The 20,384-nt window shown below is 35.2% G+C and overlaps 2 protein-coding genes across 2 annotated transcripts; one reads left to right on the plus strand and one right to left on the minus strand.

Moving 5' to 3' along the window:
* Positions 1 to 11,222: 11,222 nt before the first annotated feature.
* LOC122313863 (vacuolar iron transporter homolog 4-like) lies at positions 11,223 to 12,329 on the plus strand. Its single transcript, XM_043129142.1, has one exon. The coding sequence runs from the start codon at positions 11,331 to 11,333 to the stop codon at positions 12,012 to 12,014; it is 684 nt and encodes a 227-aa protein (XP_042985076.1). The 5' UTR covers positions 11,223 to 11,330; the 3' UTR covers positions 12,015 to 12,329.
* Positions 12,330 to 16,904: 4,575 nt separating this feature from the next.
* LOC122313840 (glycine-rich RNA-binding protein RZ1A-like) lies at positions 16,905 to 20,134 on the minus strand. The gene is made up of 4 exons (XM_043129111.1): positions 19,936 to 20,134; positions 18,211 to 18,329; positions 17,244 to 17,782; positions 16,905 to 17,162 (listed from the first exon to the last, which is right to left on the minus strand). Exons 2-3 carry the CDS (start codon positions 18,319 to 18,321, stop codon positions 17,258 to 17,260), a joined length of 636 nt encoding a protein of 211 aa, XP_042985045.1. The 5' UTR covers positions 18,322 to 18,329; positions 19,936 to 20,134; the 3' UTR covers positions 16,905 to 17,162; positions 17,244 to 17,257.
* Positions 20,135 to 20,384: the final 250 nt, after the last annotated feature.

A 20,384-nucleotide genomic window follows, 5' to 3' on the forward strand; every position in this document is an offset into this window, starting at 1 on the left:
TGTTGGATCCGCATATTAACGAATTCGAACCGCAATGGAAGTCAACAGTACGTGCGGATAATACATATAGAGTTTTGTTATATATAAATATAGTCGCGCATTAATCTGTATATTAATACTGATTTATTCATACTTAAAATTTAAATTAACATTATTTTTAATAAAATCTACTTTTTGATCAATCATATCACATTAGTATACAGATTAGTACACAATTATACTTATAACCATATTTTTTCAATATATATTTATATATATATATATATAACGTAATATTCTTTCAACGGGATAAGATCATCAAATTAACTGAGGTGATTGACGAACTCGAGAGAGGTAAAAATACACATAATTTACAAGAAAAGAAAAGATCATCATGCACGTATATATACATGATACAAGTATTAGGTACTGAATGAGATTTTTTAATGCAATATGCCGTATTGACGTGTACACGTTCTTTAAAGTGATCAAAGAGGATCATGAATTAATAAATTAGCGATAATATTCTATTATCGAATATTAATGTTAGATATATATGTAGTTTTAGAGTGCATATATATATAAATCCTACACACTCATAAGAATACACTATATATATTTGCATATTGCAAAATTGTATAAAATCATTTTTATTTACTATATATATATATCTCCATAGTACTATTGTTAAGTTCTTCCGTTAATTTTTTTTCATATTAATTATTAATTACATAAAATACTAATCACATGATACATATATACGTCGTATTCATGTAATGATAGAATTAATACATGAATATATCACAAATATTATCATTATTGATCACAAGTCAAGTACTATAATTAACATACACGAACATTGAACGATATAATTAATTAAAACCTTGCAACTCATGCTTCATATAATATATATATATAGCTAATTAATGGAATTCTTAATTTGATCATTCAAATTTTCTATTTTCTGGTGGACATGATATATATTCATGATTACAGCTCGTTGCGCGCGTCTGTTTGTACATTTTTATATAATATTTAACGTTTAAATCAATCTCTCTCACTACAACAAAAATAGGTTTTAGTGACAGATGAAACTGTCACAAGAAATGGAAAAAACGTCACGAAATATATTTGGTGACGGTTTCTGACCGTCACCACCACTGTCACGTAATGTGCATCACGGATTACATTTGGTGACGGTTTACTGTACAAGCGTCACAAAAAATATTTTTAGTGACGGTTGGAAGTCTTCCGTTTGATGTAACATTCGAACGTGGGATTTTTTGTGACAGTTAAAATTTGTCACAAAATGTCATGTTCGAACGTCCAACAGAACGTTCGAACGTTAACCCGACTGATTGACATTCGAATGAGAAAATTTGACGTTCGTTGGTTATAGTTCGAACGTATCATATTTACGTTGGAACGTAAAACAAAACGTTCGAACGTAAATCATTTAAACATTTGAACGTTGTATTCATTTTGAAGGTGAACATGTTCGAACGTTGGGTCGTACATTCGAACGTTATTTCGTAATTTTGTGTAATTACATTCGAACGTTAGTTCTAATGTAAACCAACATTCGAACGTTTGTTATATACATTCGAACGTATAGATCAAAAATACTATTTTCATAAAATTAAAAAATATATAAATTGTATCATCATATTATACCATCAAATTAGCAACTAACAATGTTTTATATAGTTGCAAAATTAGATATTAAAAGTTCTATACAATGAGAAAACTTAATTGATTTCATTTCCTCTTCTTTCCTCGCCCACCACGATTCTACTACAGTGACATAACACGCCCTATCTGGACTCTCATCTCCCTCTGCACTTGTTCTTAAACTTCACTGCACATTCTTTACTCCTGGTCTCTATGTTGCTCCTGCAAACGCATTTCTAAATTAGACTGTTGCTCCAAGAGAGACTCCAACTCTTATTGTCTCGATCTCATATACTCATTTGATAAAAAAAAATGCTGCAAAATAAGTAACATTTTAAAAAAAATACAAATAAAAATTAAATTAATGAAATGTTGCATAATTTAATAAATTATTTCTAACATATTCAATAAAAGTTCACAAATTTTTTCAAAATGATATTATATATTTCCACAATATATAAACATATTCACAACTAAATTTACAATATTTTACATATTCCCAACAATTTTAATAGATACTGTAATATACAAATTCACAATATATAAACATATTCCCTATAGAATAAACTAATTCACAAATCACATATACATATGCACAATAATAACTAATTCACAAATACCAAAACATAGTCACAAAAAAATAACCATAACATATGCTTCAAATTCCCATACACAATTATAAAACATATTCATTTTAATCTATAAATATACACAAATATTTATATTTTCATTTTAAGAATAAGCATACACACAACACAAATTTTCATTTTAATTCATCATATTACATAATCCATATCACAAAGATTTTCTTCTAATTCATTAACATAAACAATTCAATTCCTTCTAATTCATCAATAATATTCAATTCAAAACATATTCACAATATATACAATCAAAATTCACTACTCAATTCACAATATTATACCCATATCTAATCCTTCAAAATCCACAATCAACTCACATTATACACATCAAAATGTTCATCATTATCCACAACAAAAGCACAACAAAATATATAAACATATTAATAAAGTTTAGAAATATACCTATCACTCACAATATCCTCTTACAAATCACAAGTTTTGAGCAAGTTACAACAACCAATCCTTCAAAAAAATCACAACTCTAGTTAGTTAAAGACATATATATAAAAAGACACAAAATAAATATCATAAAATTGCAAAACATTTAAAGGAAAAAAGAGTTTTTCCTTACCAAAATCAATGGAGAGAGCAAAAATATTAATCATCTCTCACTCTACTCTCTCTCTCTAACCCTCTCTCACTCTAACACACACTCTCTCTAACCCACAACCCTCTCTCACCCTCACTCTCTCTTTCACGCACGGGAGAAGCAGAAGAAATGATTCTGCTTCCTCCCGTGCGTTTATTCATTAAAACTACTCTGATTTGATATGACGTTCGAACGTTTAAAAAGTAACGTTTGAACGTTTAAAAAGTGACGTTCGAATGTTAAATTTTAACGTTCGAACGTTATTTTAAAAAATGTGTGGGAAATTTCCCGCATTTTTTCACGTTCGAACGTATATGCATATACGTTCGAACGTTTAAAAAGTAACGTTCGAATGTTAAATTTTAACGTTCGAACGTTAGTTAAAAATGTGTGGAAAATTCCAGCATTTTTTCACGTTCGAACGTATATGCATATACGTTTGAACGTTAGTTAAAAATGTGTGGGAAATTCCCGCATTTTTTCATATACGTTCGAACGTTTAAAAAGTAACGTTCGAATGTGAAATTTTAACGTTCGAACGTTAGTAGAAAATGTGTGGGAAAATTCCCGCATTTTTTCACGTTCGAACGTATATGCATATACGTTCGAACGTTTAAAAAGTAACGTTCGAATGTTAAATTTTAACGTTCGAACGTTAGTTAAAAATGTGTGGGAAAATTTTTGTTGTGAAAAACGATGACAATGAATTGAAATAACACCGAATGAGAAAAATGATCACACACGCAATCACACACGACACAAGATGTACGTGGTTCGACAAATTGCCTACGTCCACGGGAGCTGCAGAGGATTTTATTATTGAGGAATCACACTACAAGATGGGTCACAACACTGTTCATCCACAGTGTTTTCGTAGCTGCTCTGTTGCAGACAAAAGAGGCAAAAATCATATATATAGTTCAAACGGCGGAATCCCTAAAACGCATGTTCGCTCGAGCGGCGTGTCGAGCGCGCGTCGAGCGAACTTCCCTTCCGCATCCCGCTCGAGCTCACTGTCGAGCTGACGTCGAGCGTTCGACTCTGCCTGATTTCGCTCGAGCGGCCAATGCCTCCGCTCGAGCGAACTCCTCCTGCTCGAGCTCACTGTCGAGCTGACATCGAGCGTTCGACTCTGCCTGATTTCGCTCGAGCGGCCAATGCCTCCGCTCGAGCGGTGTGGACCAGACTCCACAGTACTCAACAATTCTCCCACTTGGAGACTGGTACACTCGCTGTATCGCCGTCTTCCTCAAACATGATATCCTCCACCTCTGCAACTCACTGCTCCTGTCTTCATTCTAGAAGACCAACTGAAGTTGCGCACAACTTCAGTTTCTCAAGCGTAACACCCTTTGTCAACATATCAGGAGGGTTCTTGCTTCCACATATCTTCTCAAGTAACAACTGTCCGTCATCTAACAATGACCGTATGAAGTGATACCTGATCTGAATGTGCTTGGTCCTGGAATGGAATGCTGGATTATTGGCAAGGAATATGGCACTCTGACTGTCACTGTAGAGAGTGCCTTTCTGATTCTTCTTACCCAATTCTTCCAAGAAGCCTTGTAGCCATACCATCTCCTTTGCAGCCTCTGACACTGCAATATACTCAGCTTCTGTTGTAGATAAAGAAACTGTTTTCTGTAAATTAGAGCCCCATGACACTGCAATACCACCAAGTGTATAAACAAAGCCCGTGGTACTCTTTCTGCTGTCAATATCTCCAGCTAAATCAGCATCAACATAGCCCTGCACCTCCAAGCTCTCTCCAGAGAAACATAAACAGGTTTCTGAGGAACCCTTTAGGTACCTCAAAATCCACTTCACTGCTTCCCAATGTTGCTTTCCTGGGTTACTCATGTATCTACTCACAACTCCCACTGCATGGGCAATATCCGGTCTTGTGCAAACCATAGCATACATAAGTGAACCAATGGCTGAGGCATAAGGAACCTTACTCATGTAATCTCGTTCCTCCTCTGACTCTGGTGACTGATTCTTGCTGAGTCTGAAGTGACTTCCCAAGGGTGTGCCAACTGGTTTGGCCTTGTCCATGTTGAACCTGCTGAGTACCTTTTTCACATACTCAGCCTGTGAGAGTCTCAACGTACCTCTGACTCTGTCTCTGACAATTCTCATGCCAAGGATTTGCTTTGCAGCTCCCAAATCCTTCATTGCAAAGTGCTCTGACATCTGCTTCTTCAGATTATTGATCTCATCAATACTAGCCCCTGCAATAAGCATGTCATCCACATACAACAGCAAAATAATGTAAGAATTGTCAAAATGCCTGACATAGCAACAGTGATATGCCTGACATCTAATATACCCTGCACTGTGCATAAAGTTGTCAAATTTCTTGTACCACTGTCTAGGAGCTTGCTTCAGGCCATACAAGCTCTTCTTCAGTCTGCAAACTGAACCTTCCTTTCCCTGTACCACAAACCCCTCAGGCTGATGCATGTAGATGTCTTCTTCAAGGTCTCTATGAAGAAAAGCTGTCTTCACATCTAGCTGCTCAAGAAATAGATCTTCAGTGGCAACGATAGCCAGTACCATCCTGATAGTTGTGATCTTTACCACAGGAGAAAAGATCTCAGAGTAGTCAATACCCTGCTTTTGCTGAAAGCCTTTTACAACAAGTCTAGCCTTGTACCTCTTACTGCCATCATGCTCAGTTTTCACCCGGTACACCCACTTGTTGTGTAATGCCTTCTTCCCTGATGGAAGTTCTGTCAACTCCCATGTCTGATTCCCTAGCAAGGAATCCATCTCGTCTTTCATGGCCAGCTCCCACTTGCTAGAATTCTCATCTTGCAAGGTTTCTTCATAACTCTGCGGTTCTCCACCATCTGTCAACAGAATGTAATTCAAAGTAGGTGAGAAGCGCTGTGGGGGACGTATAGTCCTAACTGACCTGCGAACTGCAACTGTAGGAGTAGACGGTTCTGAAACTGCCTGTGGAATAATAGGAATGGGTGTACTGGACCCACTCTCCCCGTCACTCTCATCTCTACACTGCACTGTGACCTCTGGCAGGTCATCCAATCCTACAAACTCGGACTCCTGAGGAGCTACTGCAGGAACTGTACTCGACTTATCCTTGTACATCATTTTCTCATTGAAAATCACATTCCTGCTTCTTATGATTTTCCGACCCTGATCATCCCAGAAACGATAGCCAAATGCCTCGTCTCCATAGCCAATGAAATAGCATTTCTTTGACTTAGCCTCAAGCTTACTGCGAGCATCAGAATCAACAAGCACATAAGAAAGACAACCAAAGGTTTTAAGGTGAGAAAACTTAACCTCTTTCCCGCTCCAAACCTCCTCAGGCAATCCACAATCCAGTGGAACTGATGGCCCTCTGTTTATCAAATAAACGGCAGTGCTGACTGCATCTGCCCAGAAAGTGGGTGGTAGTCCAGCGTGCAACCTCATGCTTCTAGCACGCTCATTAATGGTCCTGTTCATACGCTCAGCAACTCCATTTTTCTGTGGTGTCCCAGGAATGGTCTTCTCCATTCTGATACCCTGAGCTGCACAGTACTCCTTGAACCCGCCATCAACATACTCACCACCATTGTCAGACCTTAAACACTTCAGTTTCAAGCCTGTTTCTGTCTCAACTATGGCTTTCCAAATTTTGAAAACATTAAATACTTCAGATTTATGTTTCAAAAAATAAATCCATACCTTTCTACTATGGTCATCAATGAACGTTACATAGTATCGAGAACCTCCAAGAGATGCAACTGGAGAAGGACCCCACACATCTGTGTGCACAAGATCAAGTCTTCCTGTCTTTGGCGTCTTGCCACTTTTCAAGAAGCTGACATTCTTTTGCTTCCCCATAACACAACTCTCACACATACCGAGATCAACTGTCTTCAGTTCTGGTAGCTTGCCTCTAGACAGAAGTTCCGTCATGCCCTTCTGACTCATATGGCCAAGCCTACAATGCCACAAATCTGCTGTGCTCTCTGCAACGGTAGTAGCAATAGTGTCAATTAAACCAGTAGTCATATAAAGTGTACCAGTTTTCTTACCCCAAGCTAGTACCAATGCCCCTTTTGTGACCTTCCAGGTGCTATCTGAGAACACCACTGAATGACCACACTCATCAAGCTGCCCAACAGAAATGAGGTTCTTCTTCAACTCAGGAATGTGCCTGACCTTTTGCAAGGTCCATTTGTTCTTGCCAGGGAGTGCAATGTCAATGTCTCCCATCCCCACTACGTTCAAGGCCTCACCATCAGCCAAATATACCTTCCCAAAATCACCTGCAACATAATTCCTCATTAGTTCCCAGTGGGAAGATGTATGGAAGGAAGCCCCTGAATCCAGTATCCAGTCATCAACTGGACTATGAACTGCAAGCAATAGTGCATCCTGTACTTCTTCAGTTACCACATTAGCACTATCATTCTCCGTCTTCTTGGGGTTTTTGCAGTTTTTCTTTATGTGGCCAGCTTTGCCACAATTCCAGCAAGTTGCCTGCTGACCAGGCCTCGACTTGCTCTTGCCCCTATACTTTGATTTTGATCTTCCTCTGTTTGAATTCCTGTCATGTGATCTCCCTCGAGAGTCAACATTTAGGGCTGAACTCAAACCCGAGGTTTCGCCTGAATCTTTCCTGCGCACCTCCTCAGCCAAAATCAAATCACGAATATCATCATATTTCAGTTTATTTTTACCAGCAGAATTACTAACAGCCATTCTCATGGCTTCCCAACTATTTGGCAATGAAGCCAATAGTATCAGTGCACGTATCTCATCATCAAATTCAATTTCAACAGACGACAATTGATTTGTGATAGTATTAAAATCATTCAGATGTTGTGCAACAGACGTACTATCTGCCATTTTCAAATTGAATAACTTTTTCATCAGATGTACCTTGTTATTCGCTGACGGCTTTTCATACATACCTGACAAAGCCGCCATGAGATCCGCCGTCGTCTTCTCCTTGATGACGTTGTGTGCAACGGATCTCGACAGGGTTAATCGAATAACCCCTAGAACCTGTCGATCCAACAGATTCCAACTAGCATCATCGATCTTTTCCGGTTGCTGCCCCAATAGTGGAAGATGAAGTTTCTTCCCATAGAGGTAGTCCTCTATCTGCATCCTCCAGTATCCAAAATCCGTGCCATCAAACTTCTCGATCCCCGATACTTTCAATTCATCTCCAGCCATCGTTTCTCCTCAGACCCGAACCTTGGCTCTTGATACCAATTGTTGTGAAAAACGATGACAATGAATTGAAATAACACCGAATGAGAAAAACGATCACACACGCAATCACACACGACACAAGATGTACGTGGTTCGGCAAATTGCCTACGTCCACGGGAGCTGCAGAGGATTTTATTATTGAGGAATCACACTACAAGATGGGTCACAACACTATTCATCCACAGTGTTTTCGTAGCTGCTCTGTTGCAGACAAAAGAGGCAAAAATCATATATATAGTTCAAACGGCGGAATCCCTAAAACGCATGTTCGCTCGAGCGGCGTGTCGAGCGCGCGTCGAGAGAACTTCCCTTCCGCATCCCGCTCGAGCTCACTGTCGAGCTGACGTCGAGCGTTCGACTCTGCCTGATTTCACTCGAGCGGCCAATGCCTCCGCTCGAGCGAACTCCTCCTGCTCGAGCTCACTGTCGAGCTGACATCGAGCGTTCGACTCTGCCTGATTTCGCTCGAGCGGCCAATGCCTCCGCTCGAGCGGTATGGACCAGACTCCACAGTACTCAACAATTTTTGCATTTTTTCACGTTCGAACGTATATGCATATACGTTCGAACGTTTAAATAGTAACGTTCGAATGTTAGTTAAAAATGTGTGGGAAAATGAGTATAGTATATAGCACTAGACTATATATATAATATATATTATATACTTAACTAGTATATAATATAGTGTATTATATATTATATATATATAGTATATAATATACTGCAGTTAGCTTATCCAATTTTAATATTAAATCATTGCGCTTCAAATTTCAATCTCTTTAAATTTGTAATAATTGTTCACAAATGATGCATTATTTTATTTAAAAATTATATAAAATTTAAATTATAGTCATATTTACCAAATACTCTATCTAATGTTAGAACTACACCCACTAACGTTCGAACGTATGTGAAAAAAATATACTCTATTATTATAAATAATATATAATAATATATATATAGTATATTAACTATATATAATATTAACTATATAGTATAATATATACTATATATATTAACTATATAATATATTATATATTATAGATTATATGTAATGACTATATATATAATATATAATGAGTATATATATACTATATATATTATATAATATATACTAGACTATAATGAGTATAGTATATAGCACTAGACTATATATCTAATATATATTATATACTTAACTAGTATTTAATATAGTGTATTATATATTATATATATATAGTATATAATATACTGCAGTTAGCTTATCCAATTTTAATATTATTTCATTGCGCATCAAATTTCAATCTATTTAAATTTGTAATAATTGTTCACAAAGGATGCATTATTTTATTTAAAAATTACATAAAATTTAAATTATAGTCATATTTACCAAATACTGTATCTAACGTTAGAACTTCACCCACTAACGTTCGAACGTATGTGAAAGAAATATACTCTATTATTATAAATAATATATAATAATATATATAGTATATTAACTATATACTATAATATATACTATATATATATATATATATTAACTATATAATATATTATATATTATAGATTATATGTAATGACTATATATATAATATATAATGAGTATATATATATACTATATATATTATATAATATATACTAGACTATAATGAGTATAGTATATAGCACTAGACTATATATATAATATATATTATATACTTAACTAGTATTTAATATAGTGTATTATATATTATATATATAGTATATAATATACTGCAGTTAGCTTATCCAATTTTAATATTAAATCATTGCGCTTCAAATTTCAATCTCTTTAAATTTGTAATAATTGTTCACAAAGGATGCATTATTTTATTTAAAAACTACATGAAATTTAAATTATAGTCATATTTACCAAATACTCTATCTAACGTTAGAACTTCACCCACTAACGTTCGAACGTATGTGAAAGAAATATACTCTATTATTATAAATAATATATAATAATATATATAGTATATTAACTATATATAATATTAACTATATACTATAATATATACTATATATATTAACTATATAATATATTATATATTATAGATTATATGTAATGATTATATATATAATATATAATGTGGATATATATACTATATATATTATATAATATATACTAGACTATATATAGTATAGTATATAGCACTAGACTATATATATAATATATATTATATACTTAACTAGTATTTAATATAGTGTATTATATATAATATATATAGTATATAATATACTACAGTTAGCTTATCTAATTTTAATATTAAATCATTGCGCTTCAAATTTCAATCTTTAAATTTGTAATTTCACAAATGATGCATTATTTTATTTAAAAATTACATAAAATTTAAATTATGGTCATATTTATGAAATACTCTATCTAACGTTCGAACTTCACCCACTAACGTTCGAACGTCACGGATTAACGTTCGAACGTTGGCGCCAAAAAATATTACGTTTGCACGTAAAAATCTTTAACGTTCGAACGTAAATTTGCTTACGTTCGAACGTCATACGAATTCTCATCTAGATTTAGTGACGGTTTGTAAACCGTCACAAAAATTGATTTTTTGTGACAGTTTGGAGACTGTCATCAATTCTAAAGCGTCACTCAATCTCAATTTTATTGTAGTGTCTGCATGAGGGTGAATTAAGTAGTACGTAGTCTTACAGATCAGAAATTAATTAAGTACTGATCAATATCTATCTATTAATTAAACATAACAAATACAAAATCAACTACGCAATTAATTCCTTCCGATCCCTCTCAGATCGAGAAAAGAGATTGGGGGAAAAAAGGAACATGACATGATTTCTGATTAATTTCTATCCCACCTTTGTATATATACGTGGGAGTGGAGCTCATGCAGCTAGCTAGCCAACGTAGCTTTTCGGGTGTGAACGCATTAGATTCCAAGAAGTCGACACCACTTTCATGTCAGCCCGTCCCAAGTAGCTTAATTGCTAGCTAGCATCCACCACCACATGATCATCCACTTCCCTATGATTCCTTTTTATATTGTTTTCCTTGTCTTTTTCAGAGCCCATGACCTCTAGCTAACTAACTACCATTTCTTCATCTATAAATAGCAAACCCTGGGGGCGTGTGCTCTCCACACTCTCCATATCTATCTCCATCACTTTTTCTGTTTCCAGCGCTACTTGTTCATTTCTAATTACTAGCTAATTTCTTTCCTTTCATTTCTTCAATGGCGATCAATCAAGTTCCCGACCAAGCTTCCGTTAAGAAAGCCAACAATATTCCTTTCGATATCGAGGCCGTACATATTCAGGAACCAAAAGATCAAGAACAGGAAATCATGGTATTTGATTATGCGAAAAGATCACAGTGGCTAAGAGCTGCCGTCTTGGGCGCCAATGATGGGTTGCTCTCCACGGCATCCCTAATGATGGGAGTTGGAGCCGTCAAGAAGGATGTCAAGACTATGATATTCACGGGTATCGCCGGCTTGGTTGCCGGAGCTTGTAGCATGGCCATCGGAGAGCTCGTTTCCGTCTACTCACAATACGACATCGAAATGGCTCAAATGAAGAGAGGGGGTCGAACTCGAAACATGGGAGCCACGGAGCTAGACGCCGAGAAGGCAAAATTGCCAAACCCGTGGCAGGCAGCCGGGGCGTCTGCAGTTTCATTTGCGGTGGGGGCATTGGTGCCGCTACTGGGGGCGGCCTTTGTGAAGGATTATGCGGTGAGGGTCGGGGTGGTAGTAGTGGTCGTGAGCTTTGCCCTGCTATGGTTTGGAGGGTTGAGTGCACTGCTAGGGAAGGCTCCTGTGGTGAAGTCGTCTTTGAGGGTTTTGATTGGGGGATGGATGGCCATGGGAGTTACTTTTGGCTTCACCAAACTCGTTGGTTCTGCTGGACTGCAGTAACTAATGATCATATAACTAGCCAGGCGCGCGCTTTTTGCTGTGTTTTTTTCTTTTTCTTTCTGGGTTCTTCATGATCTCTGTCCTAGCTAGCTAGCTGCTAGGTCTTAATTCAGGTCTTCTAGTACGTAACTGCTGGTAGAAACTAAAAAGAGATCGATAAACGAACAGATAAATAATCTTTGATCTGCAAATCGAGATGATCTCCTTTTCATGATCATTTATATTGTTAAAACTAGGGAATATATATGAATTATTCTAGGCGTACTGAGTACCTTATAAATTAATGCTAGTTTGAGATATCTGATCTCTCGCTAACATGAGATGTTGATCGATGATACGATAATAATATATATGAATATGACCCCTTCTTTTTATTGCCTTAGTGGATTTATATTTTATACCATATAGTGCATGGCCCAGATTATATAAAGTTAGACGTTGTTGTCTTCTCAAGATGCTCAGAATCCCATGCCAGTAGTGGCTGAAAGACAAGGCTAGGGTCTCCAAATTAATGAAGATAGTTTTGTAAAAGAATCAATGGACAAACGTACAACATGAATGACCCATATATGCATTTACTTGTTTAAAGTAACGATTCCTTACCACTTAATTAATTGATTTATGAAGTATTAATTCTTTACCCAATGACATTATGTATATATAGCAGAAAATGATGTAAATTGAATTCCATATATTGTACATGATGCATGCGCACACACATACACGTGTATTAGTTCCAAACCTAAGATCTAGTTGTAGATTTTAATCGAATATGTTAGTGAACAAAGCTGTTTTAATTAGAATCATTCCAATTAAGAAGATTCTTAATTCCCTGGCGGCCTGATGAATATGATATCTTTAACATATTTTCAGTATAAGAACGTTCTAGCCAGGAGCTTATTGATCATCATGTCAACTTGGAGTACCACAGAGAGAGAGAGAGAGAGAGAGAGAGAGATGGCGGAGAGCATTAATCGGATCCGCCTTCAAAAACCAAGAATTTTTCGTAGTTGGGAGTTCCAGCAGTACTACTGGCCGGTCCTAGCAAAGAATCGCGATATGTTTTAAGAGATCCGTTGGCTATCATTTTCCTTTCCTATATATATATATATATATATATATATATATATAAGGTGGTTTCCCATGCATATTCTCGATCGATGGATCGTTCGTGTGTCAGCTAGCGAACATTAATTTGTTCGGTATTATATATAATTGGGCTAGCTCTTCAAAAACTAAAAGATACGACGCATGCACGTACGTACGTACGTCTCTGTAGATTGGGACTTTTGATCAATTAATGGTCGCATGAATATATTTCTTTACATTATATTATAATTAAAAAGTCTTATATATATATAGAAAAATTTTATTCATCATCTCTACACATGACTACATATTATACTTTTTTCGTTATTTGTTTAAAATTTTTTTCTTTCTAAATATGTAGTATATATATAGATGATAAGTAGAATAATTCAATTAATTTAAGAAAAATAAAATTAAAATTAAAAATAAAAATAAAAAAAAGTGTGGTGTGTAATACGTGGAAATAATAGCAAAACTCGTGTGTGTATATATATATCTTCTATATATAAAAAGTGTGTATGAAACGGAAAATCTTGTTTTAACGATTTTTTTTATTTTTCCGTTAAAATTAACACCGTTTATTTTAACGGTTTGGCACATAAAATGAAGACATAAATGTTAAGAGAAATAGCATTTAATGTTGTTATATGATTTATTAATCTCAATAATTATAATACTTAATAGTTTATATAATAATAAGTAATTAAAGATTAGTTATTATATTTTTCTCTTTCTCCTTAACATATACAAGCTTATTAGGTGCATAAGACGTGAATCCCTAAATATAATATATGTGTATTATACGTTTCATTAACTCAGATTATTGAGTATTCCAAATTTAAAAATCTCATATAATATATAATACAAGTGTGTTTAATCAAAGTGTTTTTTTTTTCCCCACGGTAGTAGGACGTAACTTCCGCTAAGTCATATTCCATACGTGGACTTGCTATGATAGGCACGTGACAAAGGCTGTGATCCTTAAGCTAATCAAGAAAGAGTAAATTTGGCCAACAATTTCAAAATATATTTTATGATTTATATATATGCTATATATAGAAAATATTATACCACAAATTTTATAAAAAGATTATGTTTTAACTTTATGTTGTCCCTGATCGACTCAACCAACAGCAAAATAAGAATTTCAATATTGTCTCTATTGATTGTCTACATGATGACATAAATTGATGAATTATAATATAAACATCAAACGACACATATTTTAAACTACCGTTTGTGTTATACTTTTATTAAATTTTTTGTATACATCTTTGCTAAAATTATAGATGTTATAAACATATTTTGGATTATATGATACTTTGAATTAATTTTTTTATTTTCTCCAATATGCCTTAAATTATTAAGTGACATCAATAATTTTTATAAAATATATATTATTTTTTACAAATAATCATTTCATAAAATTAGACAAACGTGCTTTGCACGTTACTCCCACCTAGTATATATATATATATATATATATATAAGTTATAGTTGTAAAGAAAAAAAATTGCCCAAAATTAAGAGAACCCAAGAAGGGAATATAGAAAAGGAAAATGGGTGGGAGTACGTTTGCATATATGTTTCTTTAACGTCTACTTTTCGTGTTGGGGTGTTATCGGAGGCAAGGATCTGTCGGACCCACGTGATGGAAACATATAAGAAACATCTTGTTCAAGTCAAAATCCCAGAATGGGTATTAATTCTTATACGTTTCTCTGATTATCCCGCGGAAAGATATCCACCAAATTAATTATCATGTAAATTAAGTTCTTTTTTCTTTTTACTACCTCGATCCCAATTAGTAATGTTTACACTTTATAGTTAAAAACAAAGGGAAGCTAATATAGCAAAGAGGCATTTTAAACCATAAAGTCATTCTTGAATTGAAAATATATAGGAATAGTAATGAGCTAATATTCGGTGTTGAAAGATCGATTATAAATTGACGTTGTTACATGTAATACATTAGTTTGAATTTATAATAAAAAAAAATTATAATATATATTACATTAAATCATATCAATTTCTGAATTTAATTTTATAAAATATGATCTTTGTGAACAATAAATTTATCTATTCGCGATATCTCAAATTAATCAAATTAAATGTGAAGGACTACTTATATCATTCTTTTACTTATCATCTTCTAATGTGAAATCAAATGATTGAAAAGGTATTTATCATCCTTTACTTTTATTCCAACCATTTAATATCACATCAAAATGTGCTAAGATAATAATAATAACAAATGATAAATAATAATAATCAAAAGATGATAAATAACCCTTTTTCTAATTAAATTGCTACGAAAATCATTAGCAAAGACTTCGATAAGACACTCGTTAAGCCTCCTTTCTTCTTCGATGCATCATTTGGGCTCATTCATACATCATAAAAAAATGCAAATAATAAAAAATACGTAAAAATAATTGTACATAAAATTTTTAAAAAATAAAATGCTTATTTCAGTCTTACGAACCAAAATTACTATAAGATTCACAATCAATCAATCTATCCATCGAATGGAATCCCGATTAAGAGCAATGATACACGTGCAACTATTTTCAGAATCATATTTTAAATTAAAGATATTTTTGAAGAACGATATCACCTTTATAAATTGTTTTACAAAAATGACATTCATTTAAAACAGAGTTGTATAAAAGATTGTAAAAAAGTTGTGTATCACTTTCTCCCGATTAAAAACTTCACTCAATGATCATCCAATTTTACTTCTTTTGAACAAACATGATCGATAAGAACGACACAGGCCGTATCTCAACAAGTTTGGTATAAAAGAATTAAATATGAGACAAACCTGCATGCATACAGATTCACAGATCATCAATTACACATGCGTGATTTAATAATAAGTTTCTCATAGATCAAAATTTGCAAAATCGTCACCACATACAAAAGGACCAACATTTCATTGGGAACAATGTGGTAAAACAATAGGAAGAAAATTCTACGAGAATCGAAAGTATAACGTTCCCTGTTTAGCGGTTAATTCACAAAAAGAACTAGGGGTGAAGGCAAAAATATTCTTCAAAGGAAATCTGATAGCTACCCAACTCTCAAGGATAAAGAAGTGAAATGAATATCTCGAACTCAGGAAACAAAGACCGAGGAATCATTAATTATAGCACATACCGGAAAAACAAGGTGACTAGTGAGCAAAAATCTTCCTTCCAAGAAGAGCATTGCAGAACATATGTCCATAAGAGGGAAAAAGGAACAAAAAACAAGGGCAGCCGTTGTTGCATTCATCAAGAACCTCAACAAGTTAAGCCTGCCCACATTTTTCCAGAAAAACGGGATCTCTCCAACAGTGCGCCAAGCAGAAGAGGAGTTTGTCGCAGGCCAAAACACTTTTCATAATTTTTAAATTAAAACCACACATGTCCAATTAGCAACAAAGTAACCCAATTTGTATCCATAAAGAGCATATATAGCGAAGCATCCTGCCAAAAGGTTAAGGACATCAATATAAAGCAATTAATGAATCAAGAACCACCATGCACGTATAAGAAAAATATATTACCCGCTTGACTCCTGTTTTTAGTACCATACTGAAACAGGGTAGCCAAAATGGGAACTCTACTTCTAAAACCACTTCTACTCCCCAAGTGAAAAGAAGCAAACTCCCATTGACATACCCATGAATTGGTCCCTCCAAACACCCATCCAACCAAAAAGCTTCTGATTCTGCAATTCCTATTGAGATATGGTCAACAAGGAGGATCGGGCAGCAATTACGTGGTATTTGGAATTCTATGCATGAAAGTCACAAGATATCCAGCAGCAATAATGGCATTCACAGACTACAAGACCAATTTCGAAAGTCCATGTCAAGCAAGCACAATATCCCGGACCAAAACATCGAATTGAGCATTTTTGGAACACAAAGCAGGTGAGTATTCATGCCAGTTTTTGCACTTCAAACTACTGATATACTAGAAAGATCCACCCAGACAATGTTCATAAGAATGCTTCCAGCAAAGAAACTTGGAAGCTTATGAGGACAGTAACTGAGGCACCTCCGCTCCAAACCTGAAATGGCATAATGACATAATTTAGACACAGCCAAAAGTAACCACAAAGGACATGCAAAGTTCAGTTTATCTTGCATACCACAATCATAACTCCTATCCAGAGCGAAAACCTCCACCTCCAGTGCTGCGTCGTTCATAAGGTCCACTGCGGTCACGACTGTACCGATCAGCTCCAGAACCTCCACGGCTACCGGAATCCCTGTTGCGCCCACCAAATCGATCACCATTCCGATCAGGACCATAATGGCCACCCCCACCACCTCCACCACCACTGGATCTATCATCCCTGCCCCCATACCTGCCCCCTCTCGACCCTTCACTTGGACACTCCCTAGCAAAATGTCCAGGCTTCCCACACTTAAAGCATTCTCCACCATTAGATCCACGTCCACCTCCATAGTCACGACCACGGTCACGATCACGACCACGGTCACGGCTCCGGTCACCATCATGATCTCTACCTGAGCCTTGGTGAGGCTGAGCTTTATCAACAGTAATAGTCCGCCCATCTAAATCTATTCCATTCATCTCCTCAATAGCATCCTCCATTGCTTTCCTATCATCAAAAGTGACGAACCCAAATCCACGGGAACGCCCAGAGAACTTGTCAACAACCACCTACATAAAGAAAAAAACACCTTATCCATCAGAATCTCATTGATGACCATTAAACCTGCAATGTAATTCACATGAAAAAAATGCAACAGTTTAATAAGTGTCAGTTACAACACAATAGATTTAATGATTTCAGACCATCAAAACATGTATTTGGTAAACATTACAGATTTTCCTCCTGATTCCCTGAATCAAGGAAAAAAAACCTCATGGAAAATGATTCTATCCAAACAAAGTTATATTTCAGCTTAGGATCTTGTTTCATCAGGACTATAGCAGAAACCAACTCCATGGAGAAATACAAAACACAATAAGAAACTAGATTCAAATTGAAGAGTACATATAACCATTAGGAAGAAAAAAGGAAAATCTCATGCATACAAAAAGGATCCCAGATAAAAAGCTTGCAAATGTAATAAAAGGATTGTTACCTTTGCTTCGAGAAGCTTTCCAAACTTTTCAAAAGCATCTTTTAGAGCTCTGTCAGATGTTGACCATGAAAGGCCACCAATAAAGCAGCGGTACTCCACCTCTTCCGACATATTTTAAGCTGCACGATTTTTATTCAATTGCAGAAAAGTCCACTCAAATGTAAAAAAAACCCAATTGTTTATTTAGAAAAGCAACACAAACCTATATATATATATAAAGACAAATTGGATCACAAAAAAAACTAGCTCTCAAGAACAAGAAGCAATGATAAGTCATGAGCACCAGAAATTTATTTTGCATGAGTTAAATGGTAGCACATCATTCGGAAAATGCAAAATTGAAAATATATCAACATCCACCAAGGCATTCCACAGTAACGAAAATCAGCACAGCATTTATTGTAATTCATTTATTTTTATCAGTAAACATTTTATTGATAGAAATAGGCATAGCCCAAGTACACGGGACATATACAAGAGTAACACCTAGTCATGAGTGTCCAGAGATACAAGCAAGTCATGGAGATTCAAGCCATTGAGATCTATTACAATTGACCAATGAAGTGCTTTTTATCAACGTATAATATCTTATTTCCTCGCCCTTACTCCATTTATTGCAATTATAAAGTATAATATTTGCAAATAGAGACATAGAACCCCTTGGGGTTGGCTCAAGTGGTAAAGGCCTTGTTCTTGGTGGTATTCCCTTCAGGTCTAAGGTTCAAATCTTCTTGGGTGTAAACAATTTCTAGGGGTCATTGGACTGGAAAAACTTCCCCTTGAATTACCCAAGGTATACTTGCAGAAAACTCTTTTCCAAGGGCCTGTACACCCCCGGAGATTAGTCGGGGCTTTTTTTTTGAACGCCCAGTGCCAATAAAAAGAAGTATTAAGAAGACCCAACCCCTCGAGTTTGGAAAAGTATTAGCCATTAGGTAATCCCAGAGTACGAATGATGTGGCATTCCCATCCTAAGACAACATACCATAAAAGTAAAATTGCTTATGTAAGCACCAATTTTAATTGAAATTACATCCTATGATATGATGAGAGTAGTAAGTACCATGTGTCCATACTCCAGGAGTGCCTAATAATTAGTCAGTCCGGAAACTGCTTCAGTTACTATGCATTCCAGCTATCTTAAACTAATAACCATAATACCATATATCGCCCATCTCAGCCATCGATCTCAAGAAACTCATCACAACCGTTAGCCCAAACCTATATTGCACCTTCCATTACCACTTTCGTAGGGTAAGATGTCACAAATAATTCATTATAAATTAAAAGAAGCGAGACGCATGGTCCCAATACATAATTAGCTTGGTAGAAAACCAAAAAGGCCTCAAAGCCGCAAAATCCCGAATTGTCCACAGAATCCCCAAGGAAAAAAGAAAAATACACAAGATACAGTTTGATCGGATTGTTTAATTTAAACCCTGACCTAAATGCTTCTTTGTCTCTAGAATTTACAGCCTTTATAAAAAAAAAAAAAAAAAAACCCTAATTATCCAAAATCAGCCGAAGGGATAAATTTTCTTATCTGAAACTTAATACAGGAAAGAACACACAAAAGAATATGGAAAAAATAGATAATTTAATGGAAAATCAATACTCCGAAGGCAGTAAATATGATTCATATAACTAGACAAAGTTATTTGAAAAAAGGTAAAATACAAATCAGTAAAACCTTAAAAAATAGAAGGCAAAGAAGAATAGGGGTACCAGTGGAGACGAGGCGCAGATCTGAAGAAGAGAAGATCAGGGTTTGATTTTCCTTTGGAAGATAGTCAGAGAGAGAGAAAGAGAGAGCGGCGGAAGAAGTGCAAGTTGCTGTTGGTATTGTCGTTGTATTTGGAGTAGCCTTCGGCGTAACCTGGTCAATGCGTGAGCTTGCTTTCCTCGCTTATTCTTATTCCGTAAGATTTATCCTTTTTTCTCTATTTCGGTTATTGTGGATCCGAGATACAGCTGATAATGGTGTTTGGGCCTAACTGAACTGGCGTACAAAATAGGCTGAATCTGGGCCCAGGGTTTTAAATTAGCAGCCTATTAGAGCCCATTATTCGTGAACTACACACTTATTTAAATAAAAATAAAAATAAAGATTTATAGTATAAAAATAATGAATAGAATTTCTTTTAATTTTATTACAATATGTCATATATTTAAAA

This window comes from Carya illinoinensis, chromosome 6, assembly GCF_018687715.1.
Source record: "Carya illinoinensis cultivar Pawnee chromosome 6, C.illinoinensisPawnee_v1, whole genome shotgun sequence".
NCBI lineage: Eukaryota > Viridiplantae > Streptophyta > Magnoliopsida > Fagales > Juglandaceae > Carya > Carya illinoinensis.